This window comes from Strix uralensis, chromosome Z (genome assembly GCF_047716275.1).
Source record: "Strix uralensis isolate ZFMK-TIS-50842 chromosome Z, bStrUra1, whole genome shotgun sequence".
NCBI lineage: Eukaryota > Metazoa > Chordata > Aves > Strigiformes > Strigidae > Strix > Strix uralensis.
This window is the reverse complement of record NC_134012.1, coordinates 31,358,863-31,373,812: the sequence shown is the minus strand read 5'-3', so window position 1 is coordinate 31,373,812 and position 14,950 is coordinate 31,358,863. Positions and strand designations below refer to the sequence as shown.

General features: G+C 39.2%; 1 protein-coding gene across 13 annotated transcripts in view; it reads right to left on the bottom strand.

Annotated features, from left to right (window-relative positions):
- Positions 1-14,950, bottom strand: part of KDM4C (lysine demethylase 4C) — a 275,507-nt gene that overhangs the window by 34,042 nt on the left and 226,515 nt on the right. Inside the window, exon 18 of one of the 13 annotated variants that reach the window (XM_074857264.1) lies at positions 9,497-9,531. The exons of the other annotated variants lie outside the window; for them this stretch is intronic. Coding sequence (XP_074713365.1) covers positions 9,517-9,531 — 15 coding nt within the window. The 3' untranslated portion in view covers positions 9,497-9,516. Of the gene's footprint in view, positions 1-9,496; positions 9,532-14,950 lie in introns of those variants that run through there. 13 annotated transcript variants of the gene reach the window in all.

Sequence of the window (14,950 nt, the reverse complement as noted above, 5' to 3'; positions counted from 1 at the left end):
TAAGCTATATTTCCCCACTTCATATATTAAAAATCATGTCAACAGCCTTGCCAGTGTCAAGACATAACACTTTTTTTTCCTTTTGCCAAAATGGAGACGACATCAAAATATTGTCACTATTTTGTAAGTGACATGAGCAAGTGGCCTATATGAAACAAATGAAGGGACATGAGCTAGGTGATCTAAGTCCGGGAAATAAGTTCCACCATACTAAAAAAGACCAAGTACAAGAAGACCAGTATCTTGCCACCAAAAGACACTAACACACACCAGATAGAATAATTAGTTTAGTAACTTCTATGGACAACTGTGTTATATCACACATGGGAACTATCCTCTGATAACTCTCACCATGGCTAACAAAAATGCAGATGCTATTGATGATCATAAAATTACCTCAGCTATTCCAAAATACAGACATTTTATTTAATGACACAAAACAGTGAATTCAATAATTTGAAAGCATACTACCAAAATAGTGATTACTTCCATTTGTTCTAAATTTTCTAATCACTGATTTTGTTAAACGCCGTCTTGTCTACCTATGCTGGAAACATGAATAAAAATAATTTATTTTTACTGTATGGTTAATAATTCAAAGTATTTCAAATTAACTCACATCAAATTCTTCTTCACAGTTTACCAGAGAATTTTGTTCTATTGTTTATTAATTTCCATACTCTAAAGAAAATCTGCAGATATTTTATTGTGTAGTTCAGCACTTCTGGCACTCAGTTTGTGACTTGAAACAATGCTTTTTGCATTAGTCCTGTCAAGCTCATTGGTCATGCAGGGTTCTAGTTCACACATCATTCTGAACGTGAAAAACTCTTCAAGTTCTGCCCTCATATCCACCCTCAGAAAGCAAACAGCCTGCATGGCTTTGCACAAGCAGAAACAAGAGTAGCATCTTGCATTTGAAACTTAGTTACAAATTTTACCTATCACTCACTAAAAGGACCAGAACTCAGCTCAGTCTGCTGCATCATCAGGTCTGACAACCCAGTAAGAGGTAAAGATGATTTCACCAAAAAGAAATGCTCCAGAGACTTCACTGATATGCTGATATCTCGTTGTGCATTTGTATTCATGTGCATGAAGCCATTTTCAGGTAAGTCAAGTAACTGTTTCTCAACAGAGCTTAAGGATTTTTTTATACACACAAATTCAGAGCAAAGAAAAATGGGAACTCCAGAAAGAAAATGCAATTAAAAGCTATTACATGTAAAGTCTAGCCACTGAGTTAATTCAAATACACAGCTCCTTTTCAATGCTTTTTCACACAGATATACGCACAAGTTCACCACTCAGTTTAGCGAAAGAAGAAAGACTGAAGTATGAAACAGAAAAAAAAAAAAAAAGGGCTGTGTATTCTGACTAAAACACTCCAAAAATGCAATTCAAACAAAATGTAGAGAATGGGGAAAAGGGATAAAAAAAGTAAAGTGCAGCTAAACTAGCAGTAACTGAAGGAAGTATCTTAGGTCAGGAAATGCTTATCCCCTTAAATTATTGGCTGCACTTGTGCAAGGCAGCAAATATGCAAACATTACAATGTAGCTTTAACTTTCTTCAGAACCTTACTAAATTATCATGAAAACTTGGGAGATGCAGAAATCTAAAACATTACATGAGTAATGCTTCAGAAAAAGATGCACTTACATATATATATGTACAATTGTACCTCTATTTTAATATTTTAAGGCTTATCACCTTTCAGAAGTGGAAAAGGTGAGGAAAATAAAAAGCAATATGAGGACAGTGAGAGATGCTGGAAGGGAAGCTGGAAGTGCAGTCAGGAAAACTGAAAATTTAACACATTAAATGGGATGGCCAAATCCACAGAAATTAGAGCAAAACTTCACCCTTCCATATAAAAGAGACCAACTTCTCTGTTCTCTTCAAGCATAAGATAACTTAATAAGAATGTATTAGACAAAGTGATGTACTGTAAGAAAAGTTATTTCTCACAGGTACTTTTCACAGTTGCAACTTGAAAGTACTGAAAAAATTAATTTAAAATAATGCCATCAAATTACTGTTGACTATAGTGTTATTTTTGTCATGATGGTGTAAAATTACAGTAATACTCATGAAAAGTGAAATTACCTCAGATTTACTCTTATATAAAAGGATACTGTTTGGCCATATGTAATTGTGTGAATGCAGACTTCAAGTCACATGAAGAAAGTCAAAATACTTCCTATGTTTTAACCATGAACTGAATCCAACTCACTGCCAGATACAAGGAAAGTACATGTTACATCAGTTAAGTCCAAACACACATTAATCTCTTGTGCTCCACTCGTAAACTCTTCTTGTGGGAGACTTTAACTTCCCAGACATCTGATGGAAATACAACACAGCAGAGCGGGACCAGGCCCGGAGATTCCTGGAATGTGTGGGAGATAACTTCCTGACACAACTGGTGAGAGAACGAACCAGAGAAGGTGCCCTGTTGGATCTCCTCTTTGTGAACAGAGAAGGACTGGTGGATGACGTGGCGGTCAGAGGACAACTAGGGCACAGCGATCATGAAATAATAGAGTTCTCTATTCTTAGAGAGGCCAGGAGAGGGCTAAGCAGAACTGACATCCTGCACTTCCAAAGGGCTGACTTTGTCTTGTTTAGGCACCTGCTTGAAAGGATCCCTTGGGAGGTGATCCTGAAGCGTATAGGGGTCCAAGAAGGCTGGGCACTCTTTAAGAAGGAAGTCTTAATGGCTCAGGAGCAGGTGGCCCCCAGGTGCTGCAAGAGAAGCCGGCAACAGAGAAGACCACCCTGGCTAAACAGGGAGCTTTGGCTGGAACTCAGGGAGAAAAGGAAAGTTTACAGCCTTTGGAAGAAGAGACCAGCCACTCACAGTGATTACAAAGATGCTGTGAGGCTGTGCAGGGCAGAAATCAGAAGGTCTAAAGCCCAGCTGGAATTTACCCTGGCTTCAGCAATCAAGGATAACAAGAAATGTTTCTATAAGTATGTCAGTAGCAAAAGAAAGAGCAGGGAGACTCTCCATCCCCTGCTAGATGCAGGAGGAAACATGGTAACAAGTGATGAGGAGAAGGCTGAAGTCCTTAATGCCTTCTTTGCCTCAGTCTTTAATAACAAGACTAGTTGTATTGAGGGAATCCAGCCTCCTCAGTCAGAAGACAGAGACTGGGAGAACAACTCCCCTGCAATCCAGGAGACAGTCAGTGACCTACTGCATCACATAAGACACACACAAGTCTATGGGACCTGATGGAATACACCCGAGGGTGCTGAAGAAGCTGGCTGGGGTGTTCGCCAAGGCACTTTCCATCATTTACCAGCGGTCCTGGCTGACCGGGGAGGTCCTGACGGATTGGAAACTGGCCAATGTTGACACCTATCTATAAGAAAGGTCGGAGGGATGATCTGGGAAATTACAGGCCTGTCAGCTTGACTTCGGTGCCTGGGAAGCCGATGGAGCAGCTCATCCTGAGTACCATCACAGAACACGTGCGGGACAACCAGATGATCAGGCCCAGTCAGCATGGGTTTATGAAAGGCAGGTCCTGCTTGACAAACCTGATCTCCTTCTATGACAAGGCGACCTGCTTGTTGGATGAGGGAAAGGCTGTGGATGTAGTTTACCTTGACTTCAGTAAGGCCTTTGACACCGTTTCCCACAGCATTCTCCTGGCAAAACGGGCTGCTCGTGGCTTGGATGGGCACACGCTTTGCTGAGTAAAAAATGTCTGGCTGGCCGGGCCCAAAGAGTTGTGGTGAACAGAGTTAAACCTGGTTGGCGGCCGGTCACGAGTGGTGTCCCCCAGGGCTCGGTTTTGGGGCCACTCCTGTTTAACATCTTTACTGATGATCTAGACGAGGGGATCGAGTGCACCATCAGTAAGTTTGCAGATGACACCAAGTTGGGTGGGAGTGTTGATCGGCTCGAGGGTAGGGAGGCTCTGCAGAGAGATCTGGAAAGGCTGGAGCGATGGGCTAAGGCCAACTGTAGGACTTTCAATAAGGCCAAATGCCGGGTGCTGCACTTTGGCCACAACAACCCCCAGCAGTGCTACAGGCTTGGGGAGGAGTGGCTGGAGAGCTGCCAGTCAGAGAGGGACCTGGGGGTGTTGATTGACAGCCGGCTGAACAGGAGCCAGCAGTGTGCCCAGGTGGCCAAGAAGGCCAATGGCATCCTGGCTTGTATCAGCAATAGCGTGGCCAGCAGGGACAGGGAAGTGATCTTACCCCTGTACTGGGCACTGGTGAGGCCGCACCTCGATTCCTGTGTTCAGTTTTGGGCCCCTCACTACAAAAAGGACATTGAATTACTCGAGCGTGTCCAGAGAAGGGCAACGAAGCTGGTGAAGGGTCTGGAGCACATGTCGTAGGAGGAGCGGCTGAGGGAACTGGGGTTGTTTAGTCTGGAGAAGAGGAGGCTGAGGGGAGACCTCATCGCCCTCTACAACTCCCTGAAAGGAGGTTGCAGAGAGCTGGGGATGAGTCTCTTTAATGAAGTAACAAGCAATAGGACAAGAGGTAATGGCCTCAAGTTGCACCAGGGAAGGTTTAGACTGGATATTAGGAAGTATTTCTTTCCAGAAGGGGTTGTTAGGCGTTGGAATGGGCTGCCCAGGGCAGTGGTGGAGTCCCCATCCCTGGAGGTGTTTAAGAGTAGGGCTGACATGATGCTTGGGGATATGGTGTAGTTGGGATCTGTCAGTGCTAGGCTAATGGTTGGACTAGATGATCTTCAAGGTCCTTTCCAACCTAGACGATTCTGTGATTCTGTGATAATAAAACATGGATATGAACAGGGAGGAAAAAAGTTACTGTTATGCAGGGAAAAAAAAAATTCCCTGTGCTTACAGAGTACCAGAAAAATTCTGAAAATCCGTCTTCTTTCAGAAAGCATGAAAAGAATCAAGGTTGACAGATAATGAAATGTTTGCTATTATTTGTAAGATGCTGAGTCCTTTGTACATGTATGACACTGAAAGAGATGATGCAGATGTACCTCGGTTTTACAATGAGTCTCAAACTTAGGCATGAATTTTCAAAAGTACACATATGCACAAATGAAAGTCATGTGTACAAGCAAATTCGCAGCATGCATAACTGTATCAGGCAGCCTGGCCCCATTCAGAGATATGAGAAACAGTTCCTTCATCTTTGAAAATACAAGTCAAATAGTTAATCTGCCATATTTGATTAATAAAATCAGAAAACACAGACAAAAGCAGAGCAAACTATAAAAATCTGCTTTGCACAGACTTCTGGAACCTTAGTTGAGCTACATACCAAGCTGTGTATTACCTGTAAGCAGTAAATTGAACTGTGCTGTGTCTGACCCATACTGGCAATTCTTTCACTCCCTAACTTCTAACTAATAATGTATTCCTCATACTCTCACTCCAGGCTTTAGAGCATATGAATTTAAATTAATTTTTTCACCTTTTTTTCCCCTTGTTAATATTATTTTTTATAGTATGGTGATACATAAAAAAAAAAGAAAAGATAATATGAATGTAAAAAGAACAAAAAATAAATCCCTGAAAGTGACCAAAGGAAAAAGGCATCAAAGTTACGACAGAAGAGAGGGAATCGCCACCTGTGAAGACCGAGGTTTCACTCTCCGTCCCACCCTTGCCTGAAGTCTGACTTTTATAAGTTTGTAAAATGAAAGAATTGTATAGAATGGAACCAGTCTTGAACCACTCCTGCAGAGGATAGAATCTAAACACCACTCTGTCTGGGGGAACATCATATTTAGGTATTTAAGACTGCTACTTGTGAAATTAACATGCTTGACATACTATGAACACATTTACTGAAATACAACCATGCTAATTCAATGCACAACTGACAGTTTTTCAGTAGCCTGAAACTACAGCCACTCCTATCAGCTAAAGCAAATTCAACATCCTATATAGCTAGAAAGAATGCCATTTTGACTTAATGCTTGTTAGATATCAGTGCAAAGCAGAGACAAATGGGGAAGCAGTTGAGGATCAATCTTAATCAGAGATTCAGATGCAAAATGAATTGGAGAATAAATTGTTTATATAACTGGAGATTAAGAATATAGGACAGAACAATGCACTGCAATTTTCTAGATGGTGAAATGACCTCTTTTTTCCCCCAAAATGAAAAATATTCCGCTGCAAATGGATTTCATAATCATGGAATAGCTCTTTAATGGCAATAGGTTACAAATACATAAACAGAATGGGTTTTAAAGAACAAGTCTGAGGAAACTGGATGCCAGTATTTTGCAGAAGAAAGCCACTGATAGCTTTCATAATAATTTTTATGCATCCTTATATAAAGAATTTGATATTGGTTCCCTCAAAACCAGTAATATTTACAAAACAAAATTCCAGTCCCTAACAAGATCATGAATTAAACACCATAACACTGCTTTCTGATGCAAGGATTTATGAAAATAAGCACAAGCTGAGGTTGCAGCAGAAAGCCAGGGCTGGATTTTAGGAAACAATCTGGAGTATTGATTTCTCCCAAAAGTATTTCTATGCCTTGGCAAGAAGAATGACTTATGTGAAGAAGCTCAGTATAGAAAGGCATTAAACTCTACAAAAAGAAGCTATTTCAAGAGAGCCTCTAAAAATTATTAAATCTTCAAATAGTACCAAAAATCAACCCCTAGGATCTCTTGTACTGCTGCAGATGGTTACTAACTACTAGCCAGTAACTGAATTGTATATGCTTATCCTCTTATATATTTGGCATTTTTGGCCTTCTAGGTATCATTGGAAATAAACACTAAGACAGAGACACCATTGTAAAGTTTAGGAAATTAATGAAAAATCATGCATAACTTTTTTTCCCTATGTGCCTTATCACCTCTGCATTTCATAATGAATCTGCTTTGCTTCAGAATTTATATTACCAGACAAGCAATTTTTCTGTTATGATCACATTCTAGATATGAAATGTTGGTCCTACTGTAACCAGTAGTAAAATACCCATAGATTTTCACAGAGCAAAGATTTCACAGAGAATATTGGCAGGAGCTTCACCAGCTTATCAGCTGTTATAACTTGAGACATACAGTATAAAATGCACACTGAAACTAATCTTTTCTTTCTCCAGTCCAAAGCCATAACATGGATTAGAAGTGAGAAAAGATTACAGCCTAGTCATACTGCAAGAGTTGGTAGCAAGGTACTGGCACAAAGATTTGTTAACGATGCACAACACAATCAGAAGATGCATACTATGAAGACATTTGACACATTATCTGCAGATCAGTGAGCACATGTTGTTTGCACATCTTTCAGAATACAAAGTCAGCACTTAATTTTGGCAGAGAGCATAGTGTGTTTCTATGGAAACAAGCTCATTACTTTTTTCATTTGATGTTTCCTTTTATTCCTGATTAAGCCAATATTTCAGCTATGAAACTGACAGGGCTTAGAATCAGAACACGTGAAGAAAAAGAGTTTCTTAGGTCATCTATTCCACTTTGTTCAGCATGTTTAGAAAATTATATAAAAAATTAAGAATGTTGTTAGATAAAGTATCAAGAGACTATTTTGCATCCCTCTGGTACTTCAAACGTAACAACCAGTACCTCATGGAGGAAAAAAACCCCATGCTTGTAGAAAATTATTTGTAATTTCCTACTACTCAGTAAGTCTGCCTACAGCATGGGACTACGGCAAATTAAAGATGGCAGGCATTATCTAGATGTAGATGAAATTCTGTTAGTCATATATTCCAGCAGAGAAGTAAACATAACACTTATGCATCAGTAGCAATTAGAAACATTAACCTTATTGTCTAATAACTCTGAAACAATACAGTTTGGGGTCTACTCTCAATGAATGAACTTGCAAGTCATGTCATTTAATTAAACATGAAAAGATCTTGAAATGGCACCAAATATACATATTGGTTTAATATACAATTTTAAGAGCTGATAAAATATTATCAGGACTTGCCAAAATTATGTATGAATACAGTAATCATCTACTATTTCAGTGAAACTGCTAAGGTACCAATAGCTTTTTAATTCATAGGAAAGGAAAGACAAACATACAGTGTAGAGTTAAAAAAAAAACCTTAGCTCTTCTGAAGCACAGATTATGTGACTGTAATGAAAGAGTCCTTACACTCTATGTTAAAAGAGAGAAAAAAAAAAAACAACATCTTTATTGATGATCTTGATAAGGACATAGTGTATCATCAGTAAGTTCGCAGATGACACCAAGTTAAGCGGGAATGTCGACCTGCATGAAGATAGGGAGGCTCTACAGAGAGACTTGGATAGGTTGGATCGGTGGGCCAACGTTAACAGGATGAGCTTCAACAAGGCCAAGTGCCAGGTCCTGCACTTGGGCCACAACAACCCCATGCATCACTACAGGCTTGGGGAGGTGTGGCTGGAGAGCTGTCTGGAAGAGAAGGAGCTGGGGGTTCTAACTGACAAACAGCTGAACATGAGCCAGCAGTGTGCCCAGGTGGCCAAGAAAGCCAACGGCATCCTGGCTTGTATCAGAAATAGTGTGACCAGCAGAAGTAGGGAGGTGATAGTCCCCCTGTACTCTGCCCTGGTGAGGCCACACCTGGAGTATTGTGTCCAGTTTTGGGCACCTCAATACGAGAGAGATATCGAGGTGCTGGAGCGAATGCAGAGGAGGGCAATGAAGATGGCGAAGGGCCTGCAGAACAGATCCTATGAGGAGTGATTGAAAGAGCTGGGACTGTTCAGTTTCAGGAGGAGAAGGCTAAGGGGCGACCTCATCACTCTACAGCTACCTGAAAGGACATTGTAGAGAGGTTGGTGCTGGTCTCTTCTCACAGGTAATTAGTGACAGAATAAGAGGGAATGGCTTTAAACTGCAACAGGGGAGGTTCAGACTGGACATTAGGAAAAAAATTTTCACCGAAAGAGTGGTCAGACAGTGGAATAGGCTGCCCAGGGAGGTGGTGGAGCCACCAGCCCCGGATGTGTTTAAGGGTCATTTAGATGAGATGCTGGGGGATATGGTGTAGGGGAGAACTTTGCAGAGTAGGGCTGATGGTTGGACTCAACAGTCCCAAGGGTCTTTTCCAAGCTGAATGATTCTGTGATTCTGTGAAATTAAAGGCAATGGTCATCCTCAGATTCTTTTCTGCACTCAGTAATCCAGTCACAACCACATATTTCTTAACCCACATACATACTGCAGAGACAAAACAACTGTGCAAAATGAGAGCTAAACTATTTCCATAGTCAAAGAATAACAGAGGTTAGAGGGGACCTCCAGAGGCCATGTAGTCCAACACCTTGCCAAAGCAGACCTAAATCAGGTGACACAAGGCCTGTTCAGCTGATTTTTGAACATCTCCAAGGTCAAAGATCCCTCAACTTTGCTGAGCACCTACTCAAGTGTTTAACTACCAGCTTTCATAGTGAGAAAATCCTTTCTTTACATAACATTGGAATTTACCGTGTTCTGATTTGTGTTCTTTGCCTCTCAAGCTACCACCACGCACCTCCAGAAAGCATGCATCTCCATCTTCCCTTTATCCTCTGATTACCTAGCAGTAAGATCTCTGCAAAAGAAATAGCAGTAAGATCTCTGCGAAAATATAAATTATAAATAGCAGTAAGATCTCTGCAAAAAGCTGTCTCTTTCCCAGGCTGAACAGATCCAGTTTCTTCAGTCTCTCTGCATATGTCCTGTGCTTCAGCACTGACCATCTCAATGCCTTTTCACTGGACTTGCTTCCATATGCCAGTAATGAGGAGACCAGGTGCCATCTTAAAAATGCCAAATAAAAGGGAAGAATGGATAGATTCCCTGGGCCTGTGGGCTACAGTTTTACAAATCAAGCCCAGGATGCAGTTGGCCCTCTTTGCTGCAAGGACATACTGCTGATTCAGGTTTAACTTCTCCATCTGATCAGGTTTAACTTCTCCACCTGATCCCCCGGTCCTCTTCTGCAAAGTCAATCAAAATAAATTCTAGTGGAAGACGTTGTATTATTCAGATTTCAAAAGAGACAGATCCCCAACTAAAATAGAGCATGACTACATGAAGTAGTTAGAGGAAACATCTAGAATCTCCAACTCAGCAAAGTCCTTAACCATGAATAGAGAACTTTGAGACTGCATGGACATTTCAGGCTCCACTCCTTCATGAATTGTCATCTAATGCAAAGCACTGCTCTGAAAAGTAATATTGTTATTTATACTTAGTACAGAGAAGATCACTGTTTCTGTATAGTTTATTTTATAATTGCTTTGTAATACTTCATATAAATACATACAAACAGAGAGAATTTAACATTTTAATAATATAGCAGTTCAATTAGAACACTGAGATGCAGCACTGAAAGGATTATAGTCTTAGCCATATCCTGCAAGCAATTTACCGAAATGAAAAAATACAAAGACAGTCTTTATCAAAATAGAAGTACCACCACCTCTTATCTAATAAACTCTCTATCCTTCTGACAATGGCTAGTTGATAAGGTGATACCAATAAACTAAAAAGGTATTTCCACACACCCCCAAATAAAACAGAACTAGTAAAGAGACAATCATATAGCATTTAAGACATGCATGTTCAAATGTTTAGAAACAAGAATCTTGTCAAGCTCAAACAGAAACCTCTGACAATACAAGCACACATATCAAAATTTCATCTACCTACTAGCATGACAGTAATGTGCTGCTTTGTGTCCTAAAAGATTAGAAAATGGGAATGGATTTCACTGTATGTCCTTTGGGCAAGAAGGGGTCATGGCCAATTATGTAGGTGAATGCACTTTGCCTCTGGGAAGGAAAATATTATACTTGTGAAGTACACTGAATGAGGACACAGCTGCTTCTCAAGTTGTTCTCTGTTGAAGGCAAGCTATTCTGGACAGAATACACTACTAGAAAAGAAGGATAAGTAAAACCATTTAGTGTGGTTATGCCACTGGTAGGAACTACCTGGCAACCCTACAGTAAAGCGAGCAAATGTGAGTCATGCTATTTCCAGGTGCTAACAATAGCATATAAACAACCGATTAAGTCAAAACTGGAAATATGGGGTTATTACAGGGTGGAGGGGTATGGGATATTTTTTGTTTGGGGGTTGTTTGTTGGTTGGTTAAGGGTTTTTTTTTAATTTTAGGAAGGGGTCAAGGCACACAAAATTTAAACATGCTCTGCATCACAGCAAGTTTTTTTTCAGTTCTGAAAAGCTGAGGGGACTGCATAGCTTACAAAGAAATAATTATTTCTGAAACTTTCAGCCAAAAGCCAAATTCTATTTTTCAGCAGAGTTGATGTTAACAGTATACCTAACCAGAAAATAGTGTCATTTGAACAGGCAAAAGTGATAAGGCAGTACAGAAAGTTATGACATTAAGACATATTAAAATGTATTAAGTATAAGAAGTTTTAAAAATTCCACAATCTAAAATGAATCACTTTGTAGTATCTCAGAAACAGTAAGTTATTTCTAAATGTTTCTCTCATATCTAAGTCCTGTACTAAGTTTACTAAGTAAATATTTAGAAAAAATTGATCCTACTGCAGAAGAGGGTGAGCAGTGTCTTGGAGCAGTTAGCCATTACAAAAATTTGCCAAACCATTCCTCTCTCTAAATTTTAACATATTAGCTATTAATACACTTATTGGTTAAAATCATTGTAGGCAAAAATGCAGAAGCAAAAATTGAAATTATAACATGTTTAAAATTAGTTGCTTTTTTCTCCACCTTTTATTTTTTCCTGTTGCTTTCCCTCAAAACATAAAAAAAATAAAAGAACAACATGATGGCTTTATCTTGGACAGGTAGGCAAATGCCCTTTTGCTTAAAAAAAACCTTATAAAGTATCATCTTTCTTGCATAAACCCAAAAGTATGTGGATGTCAGAACAGTTGCAAAGCCCTCCAAGTTTGCCATGGAAACAACATTCTTATTTCAAAATAATACAACTGCTCACTGTGGACTACTGGCATGAAAGCTCCCAATCCAAGCTCATTGACAGCTTGTGGAGTGGACAGATGAGGCATGGAAAATATTTTAAATTAGTTCATTTATCTTGCTCAGACATGGGAAGAGACTGAGAATTTTTCATGTTTATAGAAAAAAGCAGAGGGTGAGAGAGAGAAAGGTGGGGGGAAGGGGACAAGGTCAACAAGGCAGGGGTAGAGGCAAGTAAAAAAAGGGAGGAAAGGAAGAAAAAAAGAGAAAAGGGGAGTAAAAGTAGGAAAGGGGGAGAAGGGAAAAGAGGGGAAAGGAAGAAAGGGAGGCAAAGGGGAGGAAAATTTGGGAAAAGACAGAACCTTTTCATAAAAATTACTACCAGATTATCTGAATTTTACACACAATGCATTTTTTGCTCATTAGAAAACATACACCCCAACACTAACTAAACTAGCAGATGTTTTTAACTGGTTTTGATTTTATCCTCATAGCTTTCAGAAAATAAACACTGGTTTTTATTACTGCATTAAACACATTCAGATTTAAATTGTTTTGCCCTAAGGACTCAGATTATAGATATTTTTCAAATATGAGGCACAATTCCCTCACATACCTCAGAAATGTCGCCATACGCATCTAAGATGAAGAATACAATAGATTAAGTATTTATTTAATGCAGAGTGTCTTATTGCTGTGGATGTTATTGGAGGCCAAGACATAGCAAGGGATATGGCTTAAAGGACAGAGTAATGTATTGCACATCAGACGACTAATTTTGTTCCTGAGATTCCAATGGCTCTTAAGAATATGACTCTCTCAAACTTAAACTGAGATAGGTTTCCTCCTCCTGCTTTGAACTTAGATCATTCTATGGTTACCCCTAGAAAGGCAGCTTAGTACTATATAAAACTCAAATGAGGACCAAATATACCTGGCATGTGCACGTCAAACTTCCGTGAGAAGCTTATACAGGAATCTCACCACAAATCATGGAGTGTATGGAAATTTACACAAGAACAAGGAATTCTTTTATGTCAGAATAATAAGCAAACATTACAAAGGTCTGTAATTTGTTCTGCAGTATCAGTTCTAATTCCATGTACAGAGAGGCTTTGAATCCTATTTACTTATTGGAATGTAAGATATTATTAAAAAAAAAAGAAAAAGTGAAATAATGCAGTTCAAAGAGAATCTGAATAAAAAGAAATGTATGTCTTAGTTATTTTCAACAGAACTACCACCTAGGGATAGCATTCGATTTCATTTTGAACAGCTATTTCCTGTACCCAGCTCAAATTTTGCTTCATGTGGAAATACACGTTTAATTTGTATATTTTTAATTTATTCAGTATGTCTTCCTCTTTACCCAGCTTTTCAGGCACAGAGGCTTAAAGGAGGTTAGATTTTTCCTCAGGTCTTTTTCTTTGAAATGTTTCATTTTTTAATTTCCCGCTCTGCGAAATGCTTCACATCCTTGATGGACATGTAACTGATTTGTTTAGTGTTAGTATTTAGCAAGGACTGCTACTGAAGGGCAAGCTGCACTCTCTTCCACTGTGATGCCCAGTCTGATAAAAACATATTACAGAAAGAAAAATTTTAAAAGTTTATTTTACCTGTCCAGTGTGTGGACTGACCCATCTATTTGGTCTAAGTGGACCCATTTAGCATGTAAACTGTTTTGTTCAATTTTAAAATATCATTTTCAGCATCTCTGCCACCTGGCTGCATATTTTTCTTTCCCAAAAAACATCATCTCTCACTGGTAACAGAACTTCATTCAATTATGAAGTCTTGCCCTACGGGCCTATGGGCCCAGTTGTCCACAGTGTAATTTTAAATTTTTTTATTCTGTTTTTGTATCACAACCCTTTTCTTTAATGTGGGACTTATTCACAGGGAAATAAACTGCTAACTAGAGATTTCATTTTAAAGGCAATTATTTAAAGTTCCCTATCAAACACCATCTCAGCAACAATATATAGAAAAGTACAAAAGCCCAATATTTAAAAAGTCACACAACAGGAAGAACACCTAGCATATAGTTTGAATTTGATACCAATTTTCAAAACTTCTCTTTGACTAGTTAGACTTCTGGAAGATATTCTTTCTCTCCATACAGTGCATCCAACTCTTGTGTTAATGGACCATTAAAAGATGCTTCATTGTGTCTTAATGGCATAATACATTATAAAAGGCAGGTGAAGGAAGGAATTACACCTCTCAATCTAAGGACATGTCATATAAAAAGCCATAGCTGCTTTTTCCAGAAAGAAATATAACAACAGTTTGCTAATATAGCACTGCCAAGTAATTGGTGAATTTTTGAAAACTTGGCTATCATATAAAAATTTTTCAAAACTTGTCCAGAAATCAATTAAACCATTTATTAAACTATAATGACTTGAACTTCTGACACCGATTTGAACATGTCATTCATATGTCTAAGCATCTTGATAAATTATTGAAGAAAACAGGTATAATATTTCAAAGCATAATTTAGTTGCTTTAGCTCCTAAATACCCTTTTAATGACCCAGTAAATCTATGCGTGATCTCTAAAAATTTCTAAATGCTTATGCAGGAACTGAGATAGCACACAAAAGATTCCCCTACCCCATACATTGTCCATTTGCTATACACAACATTGTGCTGCAGCACCAGAGAATGACATGGCTCTAAGTCTCACAGTACAATACAGCTAATACAGTGATATGGAGGCACCATGATATCCAAGCTTTCTGGGTAACTGTGAACCATTAATCATAGAATCACAGAATGGTTTGGGTTGGAAGGGACCTTAAAGATCATTTAGTTTCAAACCCCCTGCCACGGGCAGGGACACCTTCCACTAGACCTGGTTGCTCAAAGTCCCATCCAGCCCAGCCTTAAACACTGCCAGAGAGGGGGCAGCCACAACTTGTCTAGGCAACCTGTTCCAGTGCCTCATCACCCGCACATTAAAGAATTTTTGCCTTATGTCTAATCTAAATCTACCCTCTTTCAGTTTAAAACCCCTACCCCTTGTCCTATCACTACGCACCCTGG